Source organism: Taeniopygia guttata, chromosome 3, assembly GCF_048771995.1.
Source record: "Taeniopygia guttata chromosome 3, bTaeGut7.mat, whole genome shotgun sequence".
Lineage (NCBI taxonomy): Eukaryota > Metazoa > Chordata > Aves > Passeriformes > Estrildidae > Taeniopygia > Taeniopygia guttata.
This window is the reverse complement of record NC_133027.1, coordinates 62,520,874-62,548,362: the sequence shown is the minus strand read 5'-3', so window position 1 is coordinate 62,548,362 and position 27,489 is coordinate 62,520,874. Positions and strand designations below refer to the sequence as shown.

Here is a 27,489-nt window from a genome sequence, read left to right as displayed (position 1 = left end):
AAAAATATATTCTGAAAGATTTTATAAGGTTGATACAAAAATATTTTGAAGGTCAAATTAAAAAAAAAAAGTCTCCAGAATAGGTTGAAACTTCTTTTGTAACAGAAATCGGAACAAAAAGCCCCACCAAAACTTATGAAACTGTATCTATAGAGAGAAAGGGAGAAATTGAGTGAAATTAACATATATTTGCTGTAATGTTCAAACAGGTTTCTATTTATGAACTTTCATAATTACTTGTTTCACTTCATGTTCCCATTTCATTTCAAGATTTTAATGGAAATAAAGCTCATATGAACTAGATACAGCATTTCACCAATATTTTGTAGAAGCTACATATTGCATTGGATAAAAACAAAGAAAGCAATGGCATTATCTGTATCTTCTTGTTCAAACATAAATTCTTTATATTAAAAAATTTTTTGCAATACTATGTCAAATTTAACAATATTTGAACATTATGATACAGTAAAATGTTAAAATGTTGCTAAACATATCTTCTCTTCCTTTCCCTACTTTGTGTGGTGGTATATTGATTTGAAAACTTGTATAAATTTTGGAATTAAAGAAATACTGTGTTTTGGATTATTATTATTTTAGCTGGTATGAAACAAAAATATCATTGGCTTGTTTGAATGAGCATTCAACTGTATCAGCAGTGGGGGAAGGGTGTGAGGATGGCACATGCTTAATTGCCTGCAACTGTTTAAATAGCTCTTAAGTTTTGGGGGGAAGAGAGGGTTTCCTTGAAAAAAAACCCAGAATAACATTTACAGCCAAACTGCAAATCTGGGAGAGGCACAAGAACACTGCAGAGCCCAGACACCGTTGTGGACACAGGAGCTGACAAAGCTGGTAAGTTTGTGTCCCTTCCTGGCATTCTGGGGCACAATAGCTCAAACAGTAAATCATGGCCACGTTTGTGCCGTGCTTTGGACCCAGCTGCACCTTAAACACTGGGAGATCACAAACCTCTATTTCTCTGGCAGAGCTGCAGCACATGCCCAGGACAGGTTCAGCAGTAGGAATCATTGCACTCCTTCCAAGCAAGTCCGCACGGCCACTGCGGAGCGATGACTCCAGTAAGGAGGGCTCCATCACACACCCACACCAGTGTGGGTTGCTGAGCTGCAACTCCAAGGGTCTTCCAAGGGTCCAGTACAGCCAGAAGATTCTTACTTGCTGAATAGACTCTAAGGCAGCCACAATCACCTGAAATGGAATTTTTAAATTAATTCATTGGAATAAAACTTTTACATCCAGAGTGTCACCTATTCATACACACTGGGCCAGTTCTTAGACTTTATTTTTTCTAGAAATTTGATGAAAAATAATGAAAAATTATTCTTTAAGTAACTTCCTTTGATTTCATTAAATGTTCCCATTTTCAAGTCAAGTAAGGCAAATAAAACTCAAGCCTTGATCCCCATTGGCTGTCATGCTAAATAGTTACTGGTAACTGCAAAAAATGTATCTGAAACATTATCAGTTTAGAATTGCTGTCCCTTTAAAATGTACTTTCCACATGTTTCATTACTTTCAAAAGATGGAAGGCTATGGAGAATCAATACCGACAACTTTTCAGCTTATGCAGAGCAGATTTTATGTAACAATTATAAAATGAATGCATCTATTTGGTTCAGTGTGATTAAATAGGGTGACTCTAAAGAAGTGGCAGATCTGATACTGTGTTTTACAGAGGTGTGTAATCTCTGTGAATGCAAGTAACTGTTACAAATTAATGACAGCTGCTTCTTGAGGTTTAATCTATAATGTAATGTGTGTGTGTGTATACACACACACACACACAAATATATTCCAGTATCATCACCTGAAAAACATAAAGAATGTATTGGGGGTATATACAGCACATATGTTATGCTTGTCTTATGGCGTTTGTATTAAACAAGGAAACTGCAAGTGTGCTGCCTAGTTGTACAGTACTGTAGGAAACTCTGCTGGGCACGGTTCCAAGTGCCTCAGACAATTGTTTAGCTCTTTGAATTATAGATATATATGAATGAATATTTATAAATAGAAAAATTTAAAAATCACCTCTTTAAAATTGTTCAGAAAATCTTTACTGAAAGTATTTTCTTCTTGAATCTCTAGCATGTACATAGGCACACATAGTAGAGTTAAATTCAGAGAGCCTCCAGAGGCCAAATTAAGCTCCCTCCTCATGGAAATGAAAAAAGGTAGCTGAAACCTTCCTTTGAATTCTGGCAATCCTTCAAACACATCTGGTAAATTCCATGTGTGTGGTGTATTCATGGAGAGGTGTGTTCAAAGAGGTGACACTTGGTTTAAAAAAACAAAGTTAGGGTTGTAGCTCAATGGTTTGGAGACTTAATCTATGCTCCCAGTTTCCCCTTTTTTTTATCAGCAAGAAGTGTTTCTTACCAGTTTCATTGACAGCAGATTTACAGTGGAAATACACTCTCTGCACAGGAACAAAACTGATCTGCACAGCTGAGGGTTCAGCCTGGTCAGCAGTGCATCTGCCAATCTTTTAACTCTCAAAGTGACTGACAATAACTTTTGGTTTTAATTACTTTGAAATAATTTATTCTTTGCAAGAACTAAGAGAAAAAGTTAGTATAAATTTCCTCACACAGAAGGCAAGTTGATGATTATGTTAAGGATGTGCTTCCAGCATATTATCTTTTAAGTGGCTGCCTTGACAGTGAGACTCTACACTGACCATTTTTCTTCTGCAAGCATAAAAGAAGTGGTCAGTGACCTGAGTACTTACCCCCTCAGTCTCTGTAGATGCTCTTTGCTGAGTTCTGTTTGTAGTCTCTGCAAAGAACCCAGTGAGAGAATGCAGTGAGATGGATGGCCTTGTAAGGCTCAGATGAAACGAGAAGCCTAAGCAGTCTCTGAGACACTCTCTCATACAAACTTCACATATATGCAATACTAAATATTGAATTTTTATATAAATCAAGAGATGAGACACCTTCAGGTATCAACAAAAGAGGTAATGTGGTGCCGATTGCTGCTAATCCACAATTCAAACTCATCCCCAGATGTAGTATACAGATGTATTACTGTTAGTATAAATGAGCAATCTTCTGTGATATGGGAAGGAACCTGTTTTAATCTCTGTGTGAACATATCATACATACCCTTCCCTCTAAGTACTTAAGAATCTAACCAGGAAATTCAGGGAAAGAATATAAACTAAAGAAAGGCAGAAAACACTGAGGCTTAACAGGTAAACTTATCTTACACTTAGGAAACAGCTGACTAACAGCAGAGCTGAGAGCAAAAGTTAATTTTTTTCCCACATCCAAACTGAAACAATGCTCCTAGACCAGATTTGGGGTGTGTGGAATGACAGTATTGCCACCACCAGATATGGAGGTGCCAGGTTTAGAGGATTGTGAAGTGTAATCCTGTCAGCAAGTCTATGCACTTCTGTGGATACCAGAGAGGCATGTCAGGAACTTGGAAGCAATAAAGAGTAATCTATCCTACATCATTACCCCACAAATAAATGCTAAGTACTGTGTTTTCAACAGCTGACTGAGTCTGTTCTTAATTACCTTGTGAAAATCCAGCTCTGCCATTCCAGCTGTCGCTGGGTTGGCAGTACAGACATACTGCAGGGAGTTGTTGCTGCTGGGTGCAGACGAAAAATCCATTTGCAGGCTGCGGTCCAGGAGGGGTCATTGCTGCTCTCCTCCTGCCGCAGGGTGCGCACCACACCCGCACACGGCTGACAGCAACGAGACACTCACCGGGCACTTCTCACAAGGAAGAGGAAAGTCCAGCCTTTGCACAGATATATGCAGAGATAATCTGAATCCTCCGGGTACATCCGAATACTCCGGATTGAGTGGATCAGATTAGATTGTGCACTTCTGCAAGAGTGGTGTGATGAAACTTGGTAGATTCAAAACTTCAGAAAACGGCCAGAAGAATGAAAATCTGGATTATTTTGGAGCTTTAGTGACACCTACTGAAAACCAATGAAATCCACCCAAATATGACTAAAGCTAATACTTTAAGGTACATGCATGTATCTGTATTTAGCTGCATCCATACACACATAATGTGGATAACTTTTCTGAATTTTCAGTAAAAACCTCTTCTTAGCTGTTACTATTTGCCTGTAAATACATGGGGAAAAAACCCTCCCCTCTGTGTTTTACACTTTCTTTTGAAAAGTCACAAAGCAGATTTTAAAATACCAAGCACACTTCTCTTTTTCTTAGCAAGGAGCCTGTACGTGAGTACGTGTGTGTGTGCACAGCCTTGCTACATGGTGTAGGTAAAATTTATACAGCTAAAGTCATACTGCAGAATGGTTCAGGTTGGAAAGGACCATAGTGGAACATCTGGTCCAACCTCCCTGCTCACGCAGGGCTATCCTAAGGCACATGGCACTCGATTGTGTCCAGACGGTTCTCGAGTATTTCCAGTGAGGGAGACTCCACAGCCTCTCTGGGCAACCTATTCCACTGTGTGATCACCTGCATGGTAGAGATTCGTCCTTCTACTCAGGCGGAACTTCCCGTGCACCAGTTTCTGTCTGTTGCCTCTTGTCCTATTGCCTGGCACCAACAAGCAGAGCCTGGACCAAACTCTGACACCCTCCTTCAGATACCCATGGACATTGATGAGGTCTCCCCCTTAGTCTCTCTCCTCTGACCAGACCCAGTTCCCCCAGCCATTCCTCGTCAGAAATAAGAACTCAAATATTTGTGAGTTATTAACAGGCCAAACACTGTTAATGGCAACCCGTGTTATTCACTCCCAGTTCTCCAGGCTCAGCGCCCACAGCCCCTCACCGAGCGCCGGCCCGGGCCCGGCTGCTGCGCACGCGCGCTGCTCCTTGGCCGCCTGCGCCGCGCGCTGCCATTGGGGACGCTGCCGGCCCGAACCATTCCCAACTATTTTGAGGGGAGAACTGAGAAAATATGTCTCTGACGAGCATCCTGCTTAGGTCCACTGAGCCTCTCTTTTATCAAAATATTATTTCCGTCTGGGAAAATACTTATTGTTTGGGTTTTTTTAACTGGGAAACAAAAGCTGCCAAACCTGGCCGGACTGGCCGCTTATCCCCTTCCCCCCGCTGGTCACTGGTGTATGCCAAGATGGAGGGCGCAGCCGTGGGGCGCTGAGGCCCGGCCCGCGTGGGAGCGAGCGGGGTTGGGGACGGCGGGAGCGGCCGGGGGACAGCGCCATGGTGAGTGTGCCGTGTTGGGACTCGGGATTGCCAGGGGGGAAGGCAGGTTAGAGCAATAGGGTCGCCCCCATGTATCCCATATGGGCTGTAACGCCGTTTGTGAGGTAGGTAAAGCCTTGCTAGAAGTGTTTTTCTGTGTCGGATGTGGTAACTCGTAAGTCGTAGGAAAGGCTTTCAGCCAGTTGAGAATACTTGGGGGGGGGTTGTTGGTCCAGGCCGCAGGCCGCATGTGTATTTCGATGTTAGAGCTGTGCCTGGATAGTGTGCTGCGCACGGTGCTCGTGTCTGAGGCTGAATTGCTGCTCTAGGAGCAGCCGCCTAAAGAACTCTCACGAAGCAAGATGCGTCTAGATGAATTTCCTTTCCAGTTTCCCGTGTTTCTTGGATGAAGTGTGTTGCAGAATTCTTTTCTAGGGCTGTATGTTAAACGGTATGTGCTGTTATCAGATGTTTACTGTTCGATGTATTGCCATTTTCCAGCTGAAGAAGCTGCGTTTGCTGTTAAAACATTTGAAATGTCTGTTGTGCGTGTGGGGAGATGAGTTGAGCTCCCGCTGGTCTCCTTATGCTTTGTCTCCAAGCCTGTGTTTATAAGGCATTGCCTTAAAATTAATATAGCAGCACACTACATGTTCTCTTCAGGTGCATTTAATATTTAATTTTTTGTTAACAGTTAACGAAATTTCCTTTTGCAGCCTCACAAGAAGAAAAAGCCCTTCATAGAGAAGAAGAAAGCAGTAACATTTCACTTAGTGCACCGAAGTCAGAGGGATCCTCTTGCTGCTGATGATACTGCACCCCAGAGAGTTCTGCTGCCCACACAGAAAGTAAATACTCACTCTTAATACTGAGGTTTATTCAAATAAGAAACACCATGGAGGAAGAAAGTTGATACGCGATTATACAGTTCAAAAACATAGCCTGTTTTTAGTTTGGCTTATTTAAAAAAAAAATGGCTGTTGTAGGGAATTTCATAGTTGTGAGTTACTGCCTGATGGTTGAAGGATGACTTAACTGGCATTAGAGTAAACATATTAAATGTAGTAAATGTATTAAAAAAACAACAACAAAATTTGCCTGAGTCACTGTGATAAAATAGGCATTGTTGGGTATGGTTGCTGATGGGAAGGTTCTGCTCAGACAGCACCCAGACGTGGAACCAGCTGATTACAACATTGTAATCGGCTGTGAATTAGGGTAAGGAGTGCAGAGAGGACTTGAACAGTCAGACACTCTCCGTTGATGTGTTGCTTTTCCTTTTGCTAGTAAGTTTTAAGTGGACTTGAGTAACTAAATGTATTCATTTTGATTATTTTATTCTCTCCCCACTTCCCAGGGGCATGAGGAGCAAAGAAGGGAAGAGCAGCGCAAGTATGGTGTCTTCTTTGATGATGACTATGACTATTTGCAGCACCTCAAAGAAGCCTCTGGTCCCTCTGAGCTTGTCCCATCTGTGCGTGGACAGCAAAGCAGAATTGTCATCACAAGTGAGGGGCACATAGAGGATGAAATTCAGAGAATTTCAGTGAGTAGTACTTTTGTTAAAAGCTAGTACTGTTCTTTGGAGCATTAACATTCTCTAGACACATTAATTGTGTGTGTGTGTGTATATTTATATTTATATATAAGGATCCTTTTGACCCACAACCAACTTGCCTTTCCTACAAGTTAACCCAGAAGCAGACAAGCCAGAGTTTACTGATGAACATTATTTTGCTAGCACACTGTTGAAACACTTCAGATACCCATGAGAAACTTTTTTCTACAGAGATGGCTTGCAAAGGTGTTTGTTTGAGCAAGTCATGTGTTTTTCTGGGGTGGGTATTTATGTTTAAGGTTTTTTAGAACTTTTGAATGCTCTGGGAGTTACGAATATACCAGGTTGGATTATCAGCACACCATGTTTTTAAAGGGGAATGTAATAGAAGCCAGATGGAATAAAACCAAACTTTTCAATTGCTGGCATAACATGTAGAAGTTGACGATGCTGGATCATATTGGAGTGGAAAAGCAGTAAATGCTTTGAAACAATGAAGCATGCCATTGCCAGTCACTTATAGCTGAGGGTGTTTGATTTAACCAAATACTGTAATTTTAGTCAAAACTAATAGCCTTGGTCAGAAGTACCTTTCAGATACAGCTTGGTGATACTAAATAAGGTTTAAAGTTAGGTTGGATGTGCTTGTTGTGAAGCTTTTAACAAGCCTTTCAGTCAGGGGGTGAATTCAAATATGTGTTAGTGTTCTCCAAAACAAACCAAAAAAACTTTCAAAATTTCAGTGTGCCTACTGTACAACCATTTTCTAAAAAGCTTTAGAGATGTAAAAAAATACTGTTTCTCTACTGGAGAATATTGCTATGAGAATTGATGCTGCCAGCACTTTACGTAGCTATCATTGTGTAACTCTGAAATTTTGCCATGGATAACATAGCACTTGTTGTAACATTTAAGTAGTGCTCACAGAGTTTCTCTCAGTCACGGGAGCGTCTGCATGATTTTGTTAATGTGAGCTCAAATAAGAAACTGAGAACAAATACATGTTTTTCTGTTTCTTTTTTTAAGGCTCCATCCATTAAGTTGCCTTCCTCAGTATTTGCCACAGAGTTTGAAGAGGATGTGGGCTTGTTAAATAAAGCTGCTCCTGTTTCAGGTATTTTTCACCTTTCTGTGATGTGAGTTGCCATCTAGAAATTAGATGGTAATTAAGGCTTCTATTGTGATGTCATGTTTTTTTTGGCTTAGAACAGGCTCAGTAACAGACATAAGGAATGATCTGTGAGAGGCCCATGTTTCAATTTGAGACTTATTTCTGTGATGAACTAACAAGAGTTCTTTAGGTTTGCTTGAAGAGGGTGAATCCATGAGCTCTTACTATTGCATAGCAAATACAAACTAATAACAGGGGGAACTGTAGATAATACTAGTAATTTATTATTCTGTGTCTTTGAATCCAAGTCTGGGACTGGATTTTCACTCAATTTATTTTCAAATGCCAAGTAATGTTTACATTTCTTCATTAGTGTTATTTGAGTGTTTCAGGTTGTGAGTAGGTTTTTGTTATGTATCCATGTTTGCACTGGACATTGACTCCACAGCTATCTCCATATTTCACAACAGTAAGGAACTACAGCAGTTGTCTCTGTCCTGACGGATACTAATGACAATTCTGCTAATTGCAGCAAAGAAACACTTTTTAACCTTTTGTAATGTAGGGAATTTTAGGGTTGGAGCTAATGCTGGCCATTGATCATGTGATGCTTTAACCTGGATATTTTTTCTTTATAATATTTTATATTAAAATGCATTTATGGAAGCTTAAGACCTCTGGGAAATGTTTTTTCTGAGTGATAAAAATTGGCAAATAGATTGGTGACATGCCCTGGCTTCTATCAGATCTACAAATTTTCTTGAGGGATTTTTTGATTCTTTGGTCTCAGCTTTCCTTACTGCAAATTAACAGTCCAGCTGGATTGTTTTTTATCCAGGAAAGTAGCTTGATATTGTCAGAGAAATGTAAATATTTATGGTTTGTTTTTTCAACTTTCTAGGACCACGGCTAGATTTTGACCCAGATATTGTTGCAGCTCTTGATGATGATTTTGACTTCGACAATCCAGAAAATATCCTGGAAGATGATTTTGTTCTACAAGCAAATAAACCACAGAAGCGGTAGATAGACCTTTGTTGAAATATTTGTTATGTAAATAGGAGAGATGCTATTTGATATTGCATGTGGTGGTATGGGAAGCCACAGTGGTTTCAGATTTCAAATTAAATCTCTTGGTGTGTTGAAAAAATATTACCTTGTGTTACTCGGATAAGAAATGAAGTTTCTTATATTATTCAAGAGATGGGTTTCAGTTGTTACTTTGAGGTCATGGATTATATGCTATGTTTGGAATAATAGTGTTCCTGAACTGTTTAAAATGTTGTCATCTATTACATGTAAAATACATCAGTAATAGTATTGATGAAGGCTAATGGGTGTTTCTGAAACGTTTACAAATGCTTCATGTGATATGCCACCGCATTTTATCTACTTAGGTTTTGGTATCATTCTCATAATTTCATGAACAGTATGACATTTTGCTTGTTTTAATAGTCAAGAGTGCAGCTGATATTTTTCTGCTTTGACATGTACAGCTGAATATAAAAATAAACTTCAGTCTCAGTACACAGATGCATGATCCAGCTAGCAATGTTTTCAGCTCTCAGACAAGTGTCTCACTCAATATTTAAATCTGTTATTACCACATTGTTTCAGATAACCCAGCACAGGTCAGAGATATGTAAAGGTCCTTGTATTATTCTAAACCTGTTTTGTGCTTCTGTTCAGGGGACCAGATGCTGGGGATGAAGATGAATGGGAAGATATGGAAGATGATAGTGATGAAAAGGATAGCTGCAGTACTGATAAAGACTATGATTCAGAAGGTCCTTTGTCAGATGGTGAGGTTAATGGACAGGCAAAAGAATTCCTTTTTATGCAAGAAGAAACCAGGAGTCGTTTCACAGAATATTCTATGACATCTTCAGTAATAAGACGGAATGAGCAGTTGACCCTGTTGGATGACAGATTTGAGAAGGTGAGGCTGCTCCAGAGTGTAACTGTGAATGGTATTAAATGCTTCCTTGTCTATTGATTAATTTCATCAGGCAGTGTCCTGTATACCTGTGCAGATTTTACTGCTTCTAGCAGTCAATACTTTGCATGTATTCTGCATTTAATACTGGATACATTTAGGTGTTATACATTACTGTATCACCTAGGCTGTAGTGTTAATTGCTATTGCAAGGCCTAGCACTGATGGAGATAACCAAAATTACTCCAGTGACTGTATGAGCATTCATAATTAGTGTTACACTTTTGTCTGAGAGGCTGAGTTCAGCACAACAAGCCATTTACAGGTCCCTGGTGAAGTATACATTCATGAACAGAGCATAGAAATAGAGTGTAACTTTTGTTCTGAGCAGTGACAGGCTTCTTAAGGCATAGATTGAAATAATGCCTCAGAATAAAAAACGTTTTCTAGAAGCTGGTTTATATATTATTGTAAGATAACTGTGAGTCCCATGCAGAAAGAGTATTGACAGTAAGGAGGAAATCCTACTGCAGATGTGTTTGGCAGTTGTTCAGCAAATTGAGAGGGGAGAGGAAAAAGAGGCATATAAAAAGAAATGTGTGGCTCTTCTTTAAGCTATCAAGAAGTTGTGTGACAAATGTGGTCTAATTACAGATATCCACTTCTTTATTTTAGTTTTATGAACAATTTGATGAAGATGAGATTGGAGCCTTAGATAATGTGGAGTTAGAAGGCTACATTAACACAGACAATGCTCGGCTGCAGGAAGTCCTGGATGATTACTACAAAGAGAAAGCAAAGAAGTATGTATTCCCAGAAGTACTGCTTCACATAAGTAGTTTGGTAATCCTCTGTTTGTATGGAAGTTTTGGGTGTGTTATTTCAAGTTCATGTGCTCAAAAGATTGCATCCCACAATAAAAGCAGCTGCATACGAGTATTATCCATTTGCATGATAAAATTAAGTGGAGAAATCATGTTGAACTTAATGTAAGCAGCATCATTCATCCTCTTGAAAAGCAGAAATACTTCTATTGTTGACTGTGTCTTTGTTCTAATGTTTTTAGTTTATTTTGAGGAGGCTTACTTAAGGAAACTTCATTTTTGCTGCAAATTTAATTGGAAATAGCTTTATTGGGCTTGACTTAAGGGAGTCTAGGCTTACATGATTTTACATTTTCAATAAGAGATAAAACGTATTTTTTTTGTTTGCTGAACTTTGAAAAAGTTGTGTGAAATTGGATGCTCTTGAACCTGATGAAGACTTGGACTCTATTGCAAATGAAGAAAGTGAGGAGGAAAAGGAAGAAATAGTAACTGTAGTTATTGAGGAGCCAAAAGAAAAGTGGGATTGTGAATCCATTTTGAGTGAGTATTTTGGAGTTTGTTTATTTGTTTGTAGGATTTCAAAGTAAATGATAGGTGATTTCAGAACTTTCCTGGTAGTGCTTCAGGTAAAATGGTTTATTCTCTGAGCACAACAGGAGGCACTTCCAAAACCTAGATAGCAGTACAATTCATAATTTCGATTTGCAAGCCTTTCTTGACTACTTTCTTTTTTCTTTGTGTGACTTAGGTACCTATTCAAACTTATACAATCACCCCACACTTATTAAGGAGCCATCAAAGGTAAAATTATTAAACTTACTCCAATGAATAACACTGTGAAAACTTGAGATAAATGTGTTTGTTTTATCAATGGGTATCTATTTTAAAAGACAGGGAGCAGAAATGAGGGTTGGGGAAGGCTCTGGTATTATTTCTTCACTAAAGAAATGTTTGGATATATTTTTTCTTATTAGAAGGAAAACAGTCAGTTCAAAGTTTCTATGATAGCTAGGCAGAAACAGAGCAAGGAATTTCCTTTGTTGTTATCTGTGAGACACCTTTCTGTAATCTGTGTCTCACAGCCACGTATTTGCTCAGGTTTATTTTCCTATGGTCTGGAACAATTTATTCTAGTTTTTTGGTCTTCCATAGGTTGTCCATCATTAGAGCACAGCTTGATATCCCCAAATTTGAAATTAAACCTTTTTCTTGCAAGCTTATAAAGGAATATTAGGTGACTACTTCAGTTCTTTATTTTTTCAGTAATATTTAAATAGAAGGGAAAAATGTTTTTCTTGTTCTGGAAGGTCAGATTTTGTCACAGATGTTTTGATTTCATACTTTGAGATTAATGTGTGGGTTTGTGGGGGAGTTAAATAGCATGAGGAGACTTAACATTTATTACTGTTAAATCCGGATCTGAAATTTTTATGCTAATAAGGCAGTGCCATGTGCTCTTCTTGGAGAGAAAACTAGGGGCCACTAATTTGTATGCACTCTATTTTAGCCCAAACCAATAAAAATTTCTCAGAAGACTGGAATTCCCCTACACATCCTGCCTCAGAAGGGTCTCACTGCTAAGCAGGTGGAACGCATGCAAATGATAAATGGCAGTGACCTGCCAAAAGTATCAACACAGCCTCGTTCCAAATCTGAGAGCAAAGAGGATCGCAAAGCCAGAAAACAGGCAATAAGAGAGGAGCGAAAGGTACGCCTGACTGCAAATGAAACCTTGCAACATGTTACCTGAATTCTCTCTTACAAACTTGGTTTAAAACTCACTTGTCATGTCTGAAGGTAATGGGAAAAACTTGCTGGTCTCAAAGGACTAATTATTGCTTCTTAAAAAAAAAAACTAACTACTGGAAAGAAAGTTAACATCACATTTTTGTCTTACTGATTTCCAGTATCAAAACTTTGGTACTGTTACTGAAGGAACATCAGATTTCCTTACAATCTAGAGTAGCTAAGGAAATAGTTACTTTTCACTTTGTGTAATCTGAAACATCCTATCTGAAAGAAATGTGGAAAATCTTAATTGGCCACACTGAAATCCTATCTGTTTTATTTAGGAACAGAAATTGCCAGCATGTTAGAAGCTTTGGCAAACTAAAGATGTTTATCCTGGTGGTACATGTATTGATTTAACTACTAATAATTAGTGCCATAAATAATATTATTGTCTAGATTGCTCTTATTTTCATGATCTAGAAGACTTTATTGGAATGGTTTGATTTTGCATGTTAATTCCTATTTTGTAAATTTCTCATTTCTGTATACAGGAACGCAGAATGGAGAAGAAAGCCAACAAGCTGATCTTCAAACAGGAGAAAACAAGACAAGAGAAAGAGTTGCTCAATCTGAAACAAAATGTGCAAGGTCTGAAGCTGTCCTGATGAAACTGAGAAACTTACTGTGGAAATATCCCTTATTTTTCATTGGTGTTGAGAAGGGAACTGCTAACTCACACCTTTGCCAGTCCTGCTCAAAGGGGGTTGTTCAAATCTCACTGTAGCAAGACCCAGCAACTTGTCATTTTTCCTGAAGTGAAATTCTTTATAAAATAATGTATTGGTGATACCTATTCTGTCATGAGTGACATGGCAATTGCTGCAAAGTTTCATTACAGTAGAAATGTATTAAAATTACAAATATTTTTCTTACAAGTTGTCACTGAACAGTTATATATATTTGTTGAATGTATTTAACAAATCAGCAAAATCCTACAGATTTGATCTGATTAGATTCTTCTATTAAATTATTTCAGTTTACAAAACTGTCTTTTCATTTATGTCTTTTCTTTCTTATACTGATGGTTGAATATAGTTCCTTGCTATAATACAGTTTTGTAAGTCAAGAAGTTTACACCCACTCCTTCTTGATTCTTTTTTATGGGTAGATTGTTTATTGTTTTGGTACTATCATGGGAACCTTTTGAAAATAAAGGTGTCTGAAAAGCTGTTCTGCAGCCAGACATTGCTGTTATCTAACCTGAGTTTTACATTCCCATAAAATCTGTCACAAGGAGTGTTGCAGTTACAGTAGTCAGTGACCCTTAATGTTGCCATTGGAATTGGCTTTGCTGGAAGTACTCAGTCTGAGTAGGATGGCAGAGAAACAGCAGATACTTGGACAAAAAGTGTGTGTTACAGAAAGTTACTGTCTTGGTGTTTCTGGAGTACTCTTCCTCAGGTCTTGTGTTAAACTTGGTTTAATTGGAATACAAACTTAATGCCAACTACTTTTGTTATAAAAACTTCCTGAAGATGAGCTGAGGGCCAAAATCTGTAGGTTTGGTGTGAACTTAAATGTTTGTACTGTGAACATGAATTATTTTGATAGTGACTGGTCCTTAAAATGAATGAAATGAATAGGATTTGTAGTCAGCCCTGAATCCTTCTATATTCATAAGAGAACCCTCAGGTTTATGTCTGTATGTTAAAGACAGAGCATTCTTCTGCCTTTATGTGAAAAGTTAACCTTTTACTGGAAGGGCCATGGTAACAAACATCAGTGGAGTGGCCTGACTACTGGTGAATTCAAAGCATCTTTAATATTCCTTCAACAGTTTTGTGAATACTAGGTGGAGAAAGCTAACAGTTGAAGACAAGCTAACAGATGAAGTCTTTTAATGTACAAAAAATTCAAAACACTTGTTTTTATTGGAAGAAGGCTTTTATAATGTATTTTAATTGGTAAATTAACATGATTTTGGAGAAGGGAATAAAGAAGTATTTGAATATGCAAGTCTTGATCGCTGCTCAGAAAGCTTAAGTACCAATACAGTATGCACATCTAGATTAAGCCTTAATTTTCTAGAATTGTCTGTTAACAGGATTAATAGAAGTAATCTGTAAAATTAAAAAATGTTTCAGCATGTTCCTTTAGCTGTACTAGTTTTCATGTGTTTGACAGGCTTAAGCAGGATCTGCCTGTGTCACAATTGCTAATTGTGTAATCACTGATTCGGTGCTAACGGGAACACTGACCACCCAGTACTCATGACTCCTGACAGCATATCAGAAAAGGAAATCTGAGAAGCAAGTCTGTTGAGGTGAGTCAGTACCAGGAAATAAGGTCAATGGAATAAGTAAGTAACAGATACTGTTCAGTGCTTTGGGGTGGAATATGATTTTGTGGCTTACCAAAAAGGACAGTCATACTAAAGCCAGTGCACACATTCTTTGCTAGGTTTCTCATCACTGATTAAGTGGTACTGTGCTTATACCTAAAGTCCTTAAAAAAACAAAAACAAAAAAGCCCCAGACATCTAAAGGGGATGAGAACAGAATAAAGTGGAGGAGGCAGAGGAAGGCACTTGAAGGAGTGTAGTCTGGACTAAGGACAGACAGCTGTTGCTTGGAAACTAAAGAGGAAAGACATTTAAACAGAGGCAATAGGAAAGGAGTCAAAAAGATTTCAGAATTACTTTGTTCCTCTTGGCTTGTAATCAGTGAAACACTGCAGTAACCTTAACAGTGCTTTGGAGTGTAGTAAAATTCCAAGGAAAATATAAAAAACAGTCATTCATCTGCTTAGCAAGACAAGGATTTCTTTTTTTTTAGCAAGAGGAGGTAAAGAGAACTTACCTGAGAAGTCCTTACAGAAGTTAATTTAATGAAGTAGCTGTAGGTTGCATTGTTTAATAGAAGTCATGTCCCTGCTCTAAAATGAGTGTGATTGTCTTTGGAGTTAGAAGGACCTGAAACTACTTTCTATGTAATTTTTAACAGCTACTTTTTAAAAAAAAAAAAAAAAAAAAGTGATTTAAATGAAAATCTCAACAAATTTAACATCTACAAAGTGAGATCATCTTGGAATGCTGTTTGCCGTATCATGGAAGCATTCCACCTTAATAATGAAGATTGTGCCATACTTTGTGTGTCATTTTCTATCTAAGCCATTACTGGGTATCCAGTAGCTGACATCCAAACCATAAATCTGGGTGGGTGCAGGTCACCTGCCCTTAATTTAGGCAGTGATGAACTTCAGTATTGTTCCATCTCCTCAGCCAGCTGTGATGTCATTGTCAAAGCACACACCTAAGCAGTCATGTGGAAAACAGAATGCTGCCTGTCATAGCAAGGGAGAGCTTGTGCTTTGTTGGAACAGGATAAATGAGGAGGGAGTTCTGCAAAAGGGAACCCTGGTATGCAACAGGAGAGTTGGATTTGGTAATTCTTGGGTCCTTTCTGGTTCAGGATATTCTGTAATTCTATGGAGATGTCCCCTTCTAGCAGTGAAGTACTGTTCCAGCAAGAGCCTTGTCCAAGTGCCAACTCTGGTGCAGTCATGACATCCTGTGCTGTGTAACCAAGGCTCTTGCATGCTTTGCATTTGGCACAGCTGCCTGAAGTCAAGGTCTGGCTCCTTCTACAACCCGTGGAAAACACTTTGCATATTTTGTGGTAAAAACTCCTTATTTTTAATGAGAATTTCATGCATTTAGCTGAAATGGGTAATGAGCACTGAGGAAGGAGGAGGTGACTGCTGGTAGAGAAGTGGGTTGAAATTTAAACAGCAAATTACCTAGTAACTGCTTTCATTAGTGAACTTGACTAGAGAATTTATTGTGCGCAGACAGACTGTGATTCATCTTTATTCTTGCACTGTCTTCATTTGCCCGCTTGTCCAAAACCATGTTTACTATACACTGAATTTAAAATAATGTATTTTCCCTTGGTGAGGCATAAATTACTAACTTGCAGCTTCCTTTTTTGTTCGAGGGTTTTAGGCTGAATTTGTTATTTCAGTCTTCTTGGAAAAAATTGACTAATAAACCATCTGATAAGTAGTCCCTTTGACAGCACAATGTGGGCACCAGGCTCTGTTCCAAAGCCTGCTGAAGTGAATGAAAAGATTCCTCTTGACCTCTCTGATCTCTGGATTACAAACTGAACACATGACTGCACAGTTTGCCTGGCACAACCCAAATGCAGGGGTTTTCTGTGAGGGGTGGGGCTTTGCACGTACTCTTCTGCTCTTCAGTTTGTGTTACCAGTCCTGTGTCTCTGTGGTAGATCTGATCAGCCCTGGAATAGTGGCTAAAACCTGATTTGGCAAGGAAAAACCCAAACAAAACAAAAATAAAATACACTAAAATCAGAGTGACTGCAAGAACCAAGACAAAGGTACAATAACTTTCCATTAGTAGTTCCATCTTTGATATCTCAAGATTAATGAAAAGCATAACAGTTTTATTGAGCAAAATAGTTTGAAAAGAGAGAGTTCTGTGTTATGAGAGAGGTGAGAAGTTTTGTGTCACTGTGACTAGTGTGAGATCCAAGTACTACGATGGCTCTCCGTGCCCTGGTGATGCAGAACTGGTTTGCTCCTCAGTGAGCAAAGGCGCAGGTGTCTGCTGCAGAGGAGTATTCTCCAGTTTGCTGTTAAAAATGTCTAGAACAGAAAGAAGGTAAGGATCTGAGTCATAGGAGTAGAAGGTTCAAAGGGAAATGAGGATTTGGAAGTGTGTTTTAGTCCAGCTGAGCTGTAACCAAAATGCCTTGCTTAGGTATCTGCTTAATTCCCATGTAAAGAGAGTGGACAGCATAGGGAAATTATTAAGGCGATCAAGAGAATAACTGAGAACTAGAAAGTGGGAGTAAGCAAAATAAGATAGCAACAGGATCTTTAATTTACCAGCTGTGGATGGACTCATGTGACTCACAGTGCAGGAAAGAGGCTTTAGTTTGATCCTTGTTTTCATGGTGTTCCTCACAAAGGGCATTGCCCATCCTGTTGCAGAAAAGTGAGTGATGCTAAAATCTGAGACATTTCTGAACCTTACAACCTCATTTGTTGTGAGGCATGGTCCTTATACAAATTTGGCACTGGATATCATATCTACCTGAAATTTCCAGTGCTTCCAGCTGTAGGTGCTATCCCAAATTTTCCTTCTGTGTTGTCAGGTTACAGGTGCTGGTAAGCAGCTGCTCCCACTCAGCCTGGGGCTGTGGCTCTTTCCGTGGTGTTGGTGGAATGGGTAGCACTGCTGTTCATCAGAGGAGACCCCACTCTGGAATACATCTAAACTCAGAGAACTAATAATGAAAATATTGGCCCCTTGAACAGGATCAGACTGTTCTCTGTCTTAATTAAGAAAGAAAGAAAACCAGGTGTGTGTGGGCGGGAGTCCAGTGGGACAGCTTCTGTTCACAGACCAAATCTGTTCTTGTCTGCATGTCATCATTTGGACTGCTCTCCAGCCCATCCCTGAGCAGAACAAACTGGAAATGGCTTCCATTTCTTATTTGTGTTGAACCACAGCTGTACTTGGACAGCTTTTGAAAGTTTTGATTAAGTCCTTCAGGAGTTGAACTGTACCCAAAACAAATACTGCAGCAGCTTTCTGCTCCTGGATATAAGTAATTTTAAAGCCTGGGTAAGAAAGCATCATTAACAGAGCATCACTCCAACCCATAAGCAACAGTTTTTCTTTGCATCCCAGCTGATCCAGTGTTCCAAGGAAGCCTTCCACAGGAAGTGCAAGCCCTTCAGCATTTTGAGACAGAGAAACCACCACTGTGAAGAAGCAGCCCCTGCAAACGGTATAGTGAAAACTGAAGTGTGTGTTATCTCCATACAAAGTCTTTAATCTAGCAACACTATTGTTTCCTCCAAAGACAAAGCCTGGATGTTGTGGATGAGTCTCACATATGTGCTTGACTGGGTGCCAAATTCTTTCCTCCCCCTCCCTGTGCTGCTAGTGTTTGGGAAAATTCCTCTGTTGAAAAGCCAGATCAGTAGATGTCATGCCTGCCCTGGGCACACAAGTGTCTCTGTTCTTCGCGTAAATGTTCAAATATGTATTTTAAAGACAATGTGAATCTCTAATAGATTTCTCTTCACCTAAATCTGAAAGTGAGCATGATTCAAGATAGTTGATGCATGAAAGCCGAAAGTTGAACCTGAGAGCTGCCCTTTCACAGAAGAAGTTTCAGAGATTCACTGCCATTTTACTGAAGGGTTTAAAAATGTGTTTGGGTTGAACTTATTTACAGAGATGGAGGAAAAGATGCTTAAAGCTCTTACTGGAACAAGTAATTTTGCTAGGGAGGAGGTAAGTATTCATGGACATGCATGGATATTATTTTATCCAGAGATGCCAATTCACTACTGATTTGGTTGGCTGCAGTTGTAAAATGTTCTTTGAAATCAGTTGTGGAAAGAAAGAGAAGTGCACAAAGGTTTAAAGTTAAAAGATTATGACAAATGGAGAAGAGAAGGTGCCTTTTCTAATCTTGTCTTTTCTAATTCTTCCTAAGTGCTCTTAGGTCTGCCATGACCATGGTGTTTTGTTGGGAGTGCAATGGGCTTTTTATCCTTCTCATGCTGTCAATAGACAGTGAAGGGCTGAACCAGCTTCCCTGTGCCTTTCAAAAAAAGCAAATTTATTTTCCCCTCAGAAAAAAGAACCCTTGCTCTAAGATATTTCTGTCCCTTGCAAGAGGGAAGTGTAGTTTGTGCCTTCTCCTATTTCCATTACAGAAATCTAGGGAAGAAATCTAACTGGAAGCAGCATTATGAGTATTTTCTTAATACTATTCAATCAGCCAAGCAGGTCAAAAAAGCTGTGAAGAAGGGCCACCTTCTTCCACCTTCTCTCCCAGCAAGAACCAATCCAGATTTATGGTCTTCTTTCTTATTGTGGTTCTTGTATGGGTCTTTGATAAGGCAGTGACATCTTATTAATCACAGATGGGATTCAATTTTGCACCCCTGGCACAACAGAATGTGAATATTATTTCCCTTCATAGACTCTAATTTTCAGCTCTATTTTTTTGGCTTGAATTGAGTAGGAGTGTAAGGCAGAGGCAATGGAAGAGGCAGAGGAAGAGAAAACTAACAATACATTTTAAACTTAAAGGCAGTAAATCTGGGGTCTGATATTAACACTTCAGGAGGAGAGACAGGATAGCTGTACTATCCTGTAACAGAGGATGAAATACATTCAAAACAAGTGGTGTACACAGGCTCCCCCACCCCCACGGGGTGCCTTTTCCACTGTCCCCTTCTCCAGCCAGCTTTGCAGACAGGGAAAGGCATTTAGAAAAGGACAGGTCTGGTTTACTACTTAATACCAAGTTCATGCTCTGCACAGAGCTCCCTGTGTTAAAAGTTACAGATCCAGGAAGATGCACATACAGATGATATCTCATGATAGTGTGATTTATAAAATGTGGGGGCAATCTTGAAAAGGTTTCACTGGAGTCCTGCCTGCCTTAGGAAGGCAGATGGCAGAAGGGACAAGGGGGGCTCTTTGGGCTCCCTTCCAGAGCAGGAATTCACGACTGATAGCAAAAGCAGCTGCCATGATTCCAGCCTCTCTACTCTCCTAGATGACAGCAATGCAATATAAGCAGCAGGACACATCTTCCTTCCTTGATTGGGGTCAAGCTCCTCTCTGAATTTTCACTGCTGAGTTCCTTAATGACTTCATTATTTCTGGTCTTATTTTACCAACTCTAAGAGCAGACCCTCCCTTTCCTCCTCCCTCTTGGAGGAAACCAAGTTGTGTGAGAGCAGCAGAGTTGTGGAGAAAGGAACTGGAGAATTGCTTTTTAGGAAGGACAAATTACTGAGTGGCCTAGTGAGGATAGATATCCTATACTACAGGACTGTATATCCTGTACTACAGGACTGGTGAGAAAGTACATGGATTGTGGGAAGGACAGAAAGATTTAGTTTTTGTCTCATCCTTCTTCAAACAGAGCCCAAAACTCCTCATTCTCCCTTGAAGTTCCAGGTGTGTCTCTGCTGCACCCCTGAAGCCAGGTATCTGCCCTGTCTCATCCTCCTCCCCCCTCCCCTGTGCTCAGAACCATTCTGCCCACACTACTGGTCTGGAACAGGCTTCTGGTGGCTGCTTGGGCCATATTTTCAGTATTGTTACTGAGAGAAATAATTTGTAAATGCGCTGTATCTTTAGTATTAAGGTAAGGACACTTGGGCTGCTTTTGTAAAAGGCACTGGACAGGGCGGAAGGGTCTGAGAACATAAAGGCCAGTGGGATGGCTGAATCTGCTGTGTTGACCCTGAACGTTGATGTTCATTGCAATGAGTTGGATTGTACCTGCTATAACAGTTGATGAAGAGGTTTTAGAAGAATAAGGACAGTAATATTGTCAAAAAAGATTTTAGAAACCACCACTTAATGTTCTTCACAATGCTGCTTCACACCCAGAAACCTGGCTCTTGGATGTGCCTCAGCTGATGGGGCACAACTGCTTCAGCAGTTTTACTAAATCACAGAATCAATTAGATTGGAAAAAAACCTATGAGTTCATTGATTCCAACCTGTGATCAAACGTTCTTGTCACTGCCCATCTGGACAATCATTGGTGTGTAGCAATCTGTGTTCTGAATTAGTCCAGAGAGTGTCCTGGTAATATCCCTTACCCAGGCTCCAGCAAGTAGCGGACTCCCCTGTGGCATGAGTCTGGTTGGCACACGGGACACTCAGTGCCCCTCAGAAGCAAGGCACCCACATCAACCACCCTCCTTTTTTACCTGTACTTGTTACCCCTCTGGTTGACTGCACTAATCTGGGACGCCCCCAGACAAAGCTTCTTCTCCACTGTCGTCTGCCTGACCCTCGGGATCCAAGGCTTCACACCTATTCTGTAAAGGCCCCTGGGAAGGCAAGGGAAGCCAACAGGGAATTCTTCTGTCTCCCTGAGCAGGGACCTACTTCCATTTCCCTGCTTTTAAGTCTCCTTCTTCAGCTTGATGGCAAGAGAGGCAGAGCTCCTCAGACTCCTGCTGATCTTCCATCCACTGCATTTCTCTCAGGGATGGAAGGGTGCAATCCGACAAGTCTACTTCTCTTTTGCACTCTCTGGTACTTCTCAGCCTCCCCACTTCTCTTTAAGCTCTGCCAGAGCAGATCACTCACCTGTTCACAGTGCATACAGGTGTCTTCCCCATTACCCTCCAGCACCTAACACCAGGCTCAGACACTCCCTGCAGCCAGAGGCCTGGATATTTGCATGCTTCTTCAGGAGCTCTGCTCAGACTAGTTAATTGTGAGGTTGGGAATGGGTAGGACTAGGACAAAGATAATAAAATCTGCTTTTATTAATCCCCAAGATTTATTCCTGAAAGCAATTACTGTTTGCAGGGTTAATACCATAAGCATGCATTTTAGTGTTCCAAGTATTTTTCTGGAGGAAGGTTTTGTAGTTCTGCTAAGTTTGTACTTTGGAAGCTGATGTGAATTCATCATGGACACCTGCTGGTGGGGCCAGGTGTTGAACTGCATCTTGAGTGTTCCAGAAAAGCAGGGGAATTCTTCTCCTGTAGTGTATAAACTGTGACACAAGCTATTCCTTTCTTTCTGTCAGACAATATTCAATGTCCATTATGCTCTCAAAGGTTTCCTGAGGCTCCACGACAGAGGGACATGGAGTGTTATGGAAAACAGGCTGTCGGCCATGCTGCAAACTCCACCAGACAGGCTTTGGTAAGCACAGTCACACTTGTCCTGTCCTGGAAGCAGGTTTGCTAAATTATAGCTCGTGGTCAATGAAGGCCTATGTTAATATAAGAATTTAAATTCCAGTGAAACTGATAAACTTATAACAAAACACATGCTGAATATCATCTGGGAGTTGCCCATAACTGAATCTCTTTTTCTGATTAAAAAAGTGACAGAATAGGACAGTACAAAAAACTTGGGACAATAACTTCTTCAGACTCTTCTGCAGTTATATTCCAGGGTAACAGCTGTAGAGAATCAGAAACCTGGCAGCTTTTGCAGTACATTGAGAAAGCTCTTCCTGTTCTTTAGGGCTCCCTGCTATTGGAAGGTTTGCTATTCCCTGGTCACTAGACACAAAGGGCAGAGCCCCTTGGGGGAATCAGAAAAGTACAGCTAATAATCAGTATCTTGAAGTGAGATCCTGTTTTGTTATAGAAAAGAGAATAATATAAACAGTTCCTTTAGGAGAGTACTGTTGGTTTGGGTGATTTTGTTTATTTTTTTTTTTTTAAAGATGTTGAAAAATCTTATTACTCTTTCACCTGTTTGGAGAAGGAAAAATGTCTTGCAAATGTGAGAGGGTGGACCTTTGGCCAGTTTCTTTCTATCACTGCTTCAACAGCAATTTGGAGAGGGTCTATAAGCTCGTTGCTAGAGTTGAGTGAAGATTGTGCATCTTGTTTTACTAGGACAAGCAACCATTGACTGAGAGAAAAACTCCAACATTAACACCTGCTGTGTTAGCACTTCTGGAGAGAGTACAAAAAGAGAAACATAAACCAGGCAAAGAGTTCATTAAGTCATATTTATGTATTTCATATAACAAACCATGAGGTATTTGAGGTGGGGCAGGTATTTTAAAAATACCATGGGGTATTTTTAAAAGCAGATCCTAGGCTTTGGAATCCTGTTTTCTGATAGAATAATATAGAATTTTAAAGTTTTTTTTTTTTTGCTGGGCTTTTTTTTTGCAAGTCCTGGCATGAAATCCTAAACTTATTTCTGCACAACACTTGCTATAAATGAGAAAGGACAAAAATTTCCAAGCAGATGTTGATGATAGCAAATGGCTTTCCTGGTCATTATCTTGATCCTTTGTGTGGACTCTATGCACAGAGATTTTCATTTGGGTCCTCAGGAGGGAACCAAATGTGGTTTTAGTTAGAGGTCCTCAAACAGAAATATCTATATAGACCTAAAATATAGAGTCTGGCTTTGAGGTTCTTTTTGCCCATAAAGAACTCCATAACCTTTACTCTTCAACTTTAAGATTTATTCCATCCTTTTTACCTTAAGTCCATTTAGATGAGGTACAAAGCTTTGTGTGTTGTTTGTTCCAAATGCCCTTGTTGATTCAGCTTTAAAATTAACATCACCACTTCCCTAAAATAGTTCCCTTTAAGCAAGATACCACATAATATGTTTTCTGGGCCCCATTGCTACTGGTAACCATGACCTGTATCAGTTTGTGTTTAGAAGATTTTTTAAAAGTAATTTTAAAGATTATTTGTAGTATAACCTGTGAATGATAATACACAATGCTGTTTGTATCAGTATCTTTGATCCCTACATTTCTAAGGTTTGAAAATTTATGTATATTATCATGTTTTATGGCAAGTAAATTTCAAAAATAATGATCTGCAGAGACCTCTTCAGAAACACTGAAGAAAACAGGAAAATCTATGGGTGTATTTGCTGTGAAAATTTCCTCAGGAAAGTTCAGGTAAGAAATTATTAATTTTTTTTATTTCAATATTATGATGTAAAAATATCTTGTTTGCTTTTGTTATATAGAATATCCTGTTGCCGTGCTTTCAGTATGAGCTCCTTTGTATTAATTGAAGTAATCAATTACACTGAAACCTGTAGCAGACCTCCTCAGGGCCCCAGTATAGGTTGCTGAAAATACTAATTTTGGTGTTGAATGTTCTTTGATTTGGAATAGCCCCATCCCAAGTAGGCAGTGACTGTGCTCTGCTGTACCAGACATCTCAAGAGGATTTGCTACTCGACAGTGCAAACCTCTCCAGCAGACCTTGTGCACTTACAGTGTGCTTCCATTGTCCAAGTGTGGAAGATGCCGGCATTCATTTCAGTAACAACTATGCCAAGATGACAGTGTGGACATCCCTCCTCCTCCTTAACATTTCATTTCCCAGACCATGATGTTTGGTGGTCCTGCTCCTCTGACCATGCAGTCACTGAGGTTCCCATCTCTGGACATCCTAAGATGTGTCAGAGCAGCAAGAAGCCCTTCCAGCCCCTGTTTAAACTGGTTGTGGTGCTGTTGCTCAAGAGGGTCAGATGGTCAGCATCTTGCACCCCTCTGAAACGTATACAACTGCAGAACATGAGTCCTTAGCAGGAAATATGGCCAAGAATGATTCCCTGTAGCTGGCAAAGTATTTTGAGCCTGGGAGAGATGCTTGTGAGAGTCCTTGGAGCACGGGATGAAAAGGAACATGCACAAAACAGTCAGTTGCAGAGACTTACAGTCAAAGTTGTTGCAGGGTTCCTCTGTGTGCAGTTTTACTGCCCTTGGTTGCTGCTGGTCAGTGGCTGGATTCCTTGGCTGCAGGGAAGACTGCAATGGGCACGGGAGAGTCCAGCCCACAGTGCCATTACCAGCTCTACCCACCTCCTTGACTTTGCCAGCTACAGGAAAACTGCTGTCAGTACCCAGTGGTGTCATCTGTGTTACCTGGGACTATGTTAACAGCATAGTAACTCCTGTGGTTATCACACAGGGTCTTGGAGACCACCAACAAGGATTTATTAATACCATCACCATTCTCAAGGTTTAGCCACTGAATTCTGAAATCTGGGGCTTGACACCTCCTTTCCCTAGGGATACTGCCTAGTCCAGGTATCACTGGGGTTGAAGTTGCAGCCAGTTTGCAGAGGCTTGGGACAGCCACTGCCCCCAGCAGGTCCCTGGGACATTCATCCACACTCACATCTGAAATAGAGGACAGTGGAACTGTGGAAAAGACTGGTCTAGGTGAGCTTGCAGGTGCTGGGTGTTGGCAACTGCTGCTGCATTCTGCAAAACTTGAGCTTTGCCAAGTGCTTTAGAGAGCACTTTGGGCAGGTGAGAAATCAGTTTCAGTGCTACCCATAACCATTTTTAAGCTGAGAAAGGAGATGTGAGAAACTGGGTTTGAGGATACAAATGGTCTCATCCTTAACGTGCCTGGAATTGGTTTCCAGGATGAGCTGCTCCATCACCTTCCCATGAATACAGGTTTAATCTTCTTGGAGAAAATAAAATAATATATAAAAGCTTTTTTTATAATAAGAAATAACAAGTGCATGGCTTGTTGCTGCTTTTAGACCACAAGCAGACAACAGAAGATAAGAGTGACTGGCCGGCAAGGATGTGTTAAGGCTTTCTGCTGACACATTATGGAAGATCTTAAGCAACCCAATTTTTTCAGCACCACTTCACCCTGAAATGCTACAGCTACCAATAAAATAAGCAAAGTGCAATTAATTGGCTCAGGTTTGGTTGGGGTTTTTTTCTCTCTAGGCTACATATCTTATTATGCTATCCTGTTTAAAGTTGTGAAATTATTTGTATCCGTTGCCAAGATTTAATTAAATGATTGCCTAGAGGGGCGGACATTACCAACAGTTCATTAAACGGTTTTAACAAAATGTAGGAAGATCCAGTACCATGTGATTTTCTTTTTCTTTCCCCTAATGCTCTGATATATTGAACAAGAAAAGTGAACATTGTGGAACTTCATGTGAATATTTAACAGAATCTTCCAGTAAACAATAAATGATAGTCATTGATATATGACAAATGGCCATGTATGCTGTGCATCTCTTCAAAGCACTTTGAGTTCAGATTAAGACCAAATCTCATTCTTGCATTAAACACATTAATTGCTTTTAAAAATTGATCAACAAAACAGAAATGTAGAGGTATAGCCCTTCTTATTTTTTTTGGTCACTTGATCCACTCTCAGCCTTGGATCACCTTCCATAAACTTTCAGTGACACGACAAGTAGGGGCGTTTTAGCCCAAAAATTTTCAGTAAGGCTTTCAATTAAAATCCATAAGGAATTTTCTTACCTATTAAATGCTCAACAATAAATGAAGATGAAAAGTAGTTGGACACAGCAATAATAAATACCGTATTTTAAACAGTTTAATTAAACTAGTTAGAGTCTAGCTAATAATGATTAGATGGATACAGAAAGGATGACACTGAAGCAACTGTAACTCCTAGAACTAGAAAAAGCAGGCATGACAGTAGCCCCAGTATATTAAAGCAGTGCTGCTTATCCTTTCTTTCAGTCCAGGAGGAAGAGGGAAAAAACCCCAAACCCATTCCAAACTATACTGTGCAATGTTACCACAGCTGCTTTCTTTAACAACCAAATAATTGAACGCTCAAATTTAGAGCAAGTTTTACTGTTTGTTGTTGTGTGTGTGTCCCCACTGTTTTCTGTCTGTGTATAGAAGTGTAGGATTTCCTTAGTTTCCAGTATCTTACAAAAAATATATATACACATAAGGGCAGGAATAGTGTATTGAGGAAAAGCATTTTAAACATTCCACTAGAAATGAACCGATCATTAATATATGGAATGTATCACCCCGGTTCACACTGGCTATGAAACACCCTCTGAAACTAACAGCAACCCATTGACTAAGAAAATGGAAAGTTCCGACAGGGGAAGTTGATAAATAAAACTGAAGGAAAAAGAAATTAGCTTGGCTTCTGATAGAGAAGGGGAATTTAGCAATAGGTCTACTTGTGTTTACATAGAGGATGCAGTCTTTTCTTCCATGTAGTGTAATTTTAGCTTCGTGACATTATTTCAGTAGGTTCGGGTCTTTTTTCCTTCTTTCATAAAAAGAATACTTTTTTTATGAGGCCAAATGTTTACTAAATTTTGTTCTTTTACAGTACGATTTGATTATAGTAATTGCGTTTATTTACCACATACTGCTCTGCTTCTACAGGTTTTCAAGCAGAGTTCAGATAAAAGAGTGTTTTTATCCCTATTTGAATGTGAGGTAAAATATCCTAAGATACCCAAATCTCTTACCTCCTGTGCCATGGCCTATCCCACCTTCTCCATGGCAGCTCTCTGCCCTTACATCCACTTCTCCCATTTGGAGGAGGAATGGGCTATGCCAGAGAGGGAGGAGTGGTCAGTGCTTGGGCTGCTGCCTTCCTCCACCGTACCCACAGTGGATGTGGGGCTGCCTCTCCCCACACTGGTGCTGTCACAGCCCTGCGTGAGCCAAAGGCAGTGCCACCAGAGAGGTGTCCTGCAGCTTGAGCCTCAGCTGCTGATGGCCTCTGAGAAATGTTCACAGAGGTCTCCCTAAAAACACACTCAGAAAGTCCAGTCCCACTTACGGTATTAGATGACTTGGG

General features: G+C 39.9%; 1 protein-coding gene and 2 long non-coding RNA genes across 4 annotated transcripts; 2 read left to right on the top strand and 1 right to left on the bottom strand.

Moving 5' to 3' along the window:
* Nucleotides 1-252: 252 nt before the first annotated feature.
* LOC115494354 (uncharacterized) lies at nt 253-4,818 on the bottom strand. Its single transcript, XR_003959348.4, has 3 exons — nt 3,552-4,818; nt 2,756-2,802; nt 253-1,212 (listed from the first exon to the last, which is right to left on the bottom strand). It is a non-coding gene; the product is annotated as an uncharacterized lncRNA (long non-coding RNA).
* Nucleotides 4,819-4,911: 93 nt separating this feature from the next.
* On the top strand, nt 4,912-13,568 carry LTV1 (LTV1 ribosome biogenesis factor). The gene is made up of 11 exons (XM_002198164.6): nt 4,912-5,197; nt 5,893-6,024; nt 6,534-6,722; nt 7,761-7,848; nt 8,747-8,867; nt 9,535-9,784; nt 10,457-10,584; nt 11,009-11,148; nt 11,357-11,409; nt 12,116-12,316; nt 12,891-13,568. The coding sequence occupies exons 1-11, from the start codon at nt 5,195-5,197 to the stop codon at nt 13,002-13,004; spliced, it is 1,419 nt and encodes a 472-aa protein (XP_002198200.3). The 5' UTR covers nt 4,912-5,194; the 3' UTR covers nt 13,005-13,568.
* Nucleotides 13,569-21,502: 7,934 nt separating this feature from the next.
* Nucleotides 21,503-25,751, top strand: LOC140683721 (uncharacterized). Of its 2 annotated transcripts, none has more exons than XR_012055079.1 (3): nt 21,503-22,072; nt 23,735-23,813; nt 25,424-25,751. It is a non-coding gene; the product is annotated as an uncharacterized lncRNA (long non-coding RNA). The 2 variants fall into 2 exon arrangements; XR_012055078.1 differs by having other exon boundaries at nt 22,780-23,813.
* Nucleotides 25,752-27,489: the final 1,738 nt, after the last annotated feature.